Source organism: Atta cephalotes (genome assembly GCF_000143395.1).
Source record: "Atta cephalotes unplaced genomic scaffold scaffold00019, whole genome shotgun sequence".
Classification (NCBI taxonomy): domain Eukaryota; kingdom Metazoa; phylum Arthropoda; class Insecta; order Hymenoptera; family Formicidae; genus Atta; species Atta cephalotes.
The window spans coordinates 133,181-134,243 of NW_012130083.1; the positions used below are offsets into that span (position 1 = coordinate 133,181).

Sequence of the window (1,063 nt, forward strand, 5' to 3'; positions counted from 1 at the left end):
CCCGCTCGCGTCACTCGCTTACTTTTAGGGTCGATGCAATGTGCCGTTCTCGCGGAGGCAATTGCATTATACGTAAATCGCACTGTGGTGCTGTGGAGAGACCTTGAGCGATTACCGACACGGTACTGACCGGTATAGCCGCTACCTCGGTCAGGATATTGAAATTAAAATATTACTGTGTCGATCGATCGCGAATAATAAAAGCTGTTTCGTAACGGCAGTCTTCTCGCCGCATTTCCGATTGCGATTCTCGTATAGTGTCGTTTTGTCGATGAACGTACGTACGTGACTGATGATCAGCATCTTTGATGTTTATAAACGATACGAGCCCTCAGCGAATGATAGAGAACAGCATTCTTTCCTTTTGAAAAGATCAAATGTAACAGCGTTCTAAGAAAAGTACATCAGAAATCTAACAACCGAGAATTTCTTACGATGGGAATTCTTAAAAATACGATTCCCAAGCCAGGCGCGATTAAAGAGTGCTACGAGATTCTTATGGAAACGACTCGTAATTCAATTCGGTGTAATTTATTGCGTGCACGCGTACAACGTTTATCCGCATTCTATCCGATGCTAATGCAAGCTCGCGGATAAAAGCGTCGATTGCGCGATAGTTGATATCTTCGCTGACAAATACGACAGCTATAATTCTCGTCGTATGCTAATTATATAATCTTGCATGGCACGTGATCTTGTAATGTGAGTAGGAAAGAATCCTTCTTTGAGATATGCATTTTCCAGATCAAGCAAGGATGTTGTGCTCGATAATGCAACAATTTGCGTTCCTCTACAAACCTTACGCGTTGGCTCTAATGTCAATCGGTTATATCATAGCAGAATTGGGCCATTTTCTGATAGGTAAGTTCTAATGATAGTTTCCTTTATATTTATTATGGATCTAATTCACTCCCCAGAACTCCTAAAGTAAATCTCATTCTTAGAGATAGAAAACTGATCCACTCTGTTTCAACATTGGTTTAATTTTTACTCTTTAGAGTGAAATTCCACTTCAAAGAAGAGAGTATATATATATATATATATATATATAGTAGGTAGGTCG

The 1,063-nt window shown here is 40.0% G+C and overlaps 1 protein-coding gene across 1 annotated transcript in view; it reads left to right on the forward strand.

Annotated features, from left to right (window-relative positions):
- The first annotated feature begins 498 nt into the window (after positions 1-498).
- LOC105618925 overlaps positions 499-1,063 on the forward strand; it is a 7,019-nt gene continuing 6,454 nt past the window's right edge. Inside the window, 3 exon segments of the mRNA XM_012200455.1 lie at positions 499-579; positions 581-659; positions 745-861. Of these exon segments, the coding sequence (XP_012055845.1) occupies positions 499-579; positions 581-659; positions 745-861 (277 nt within the window).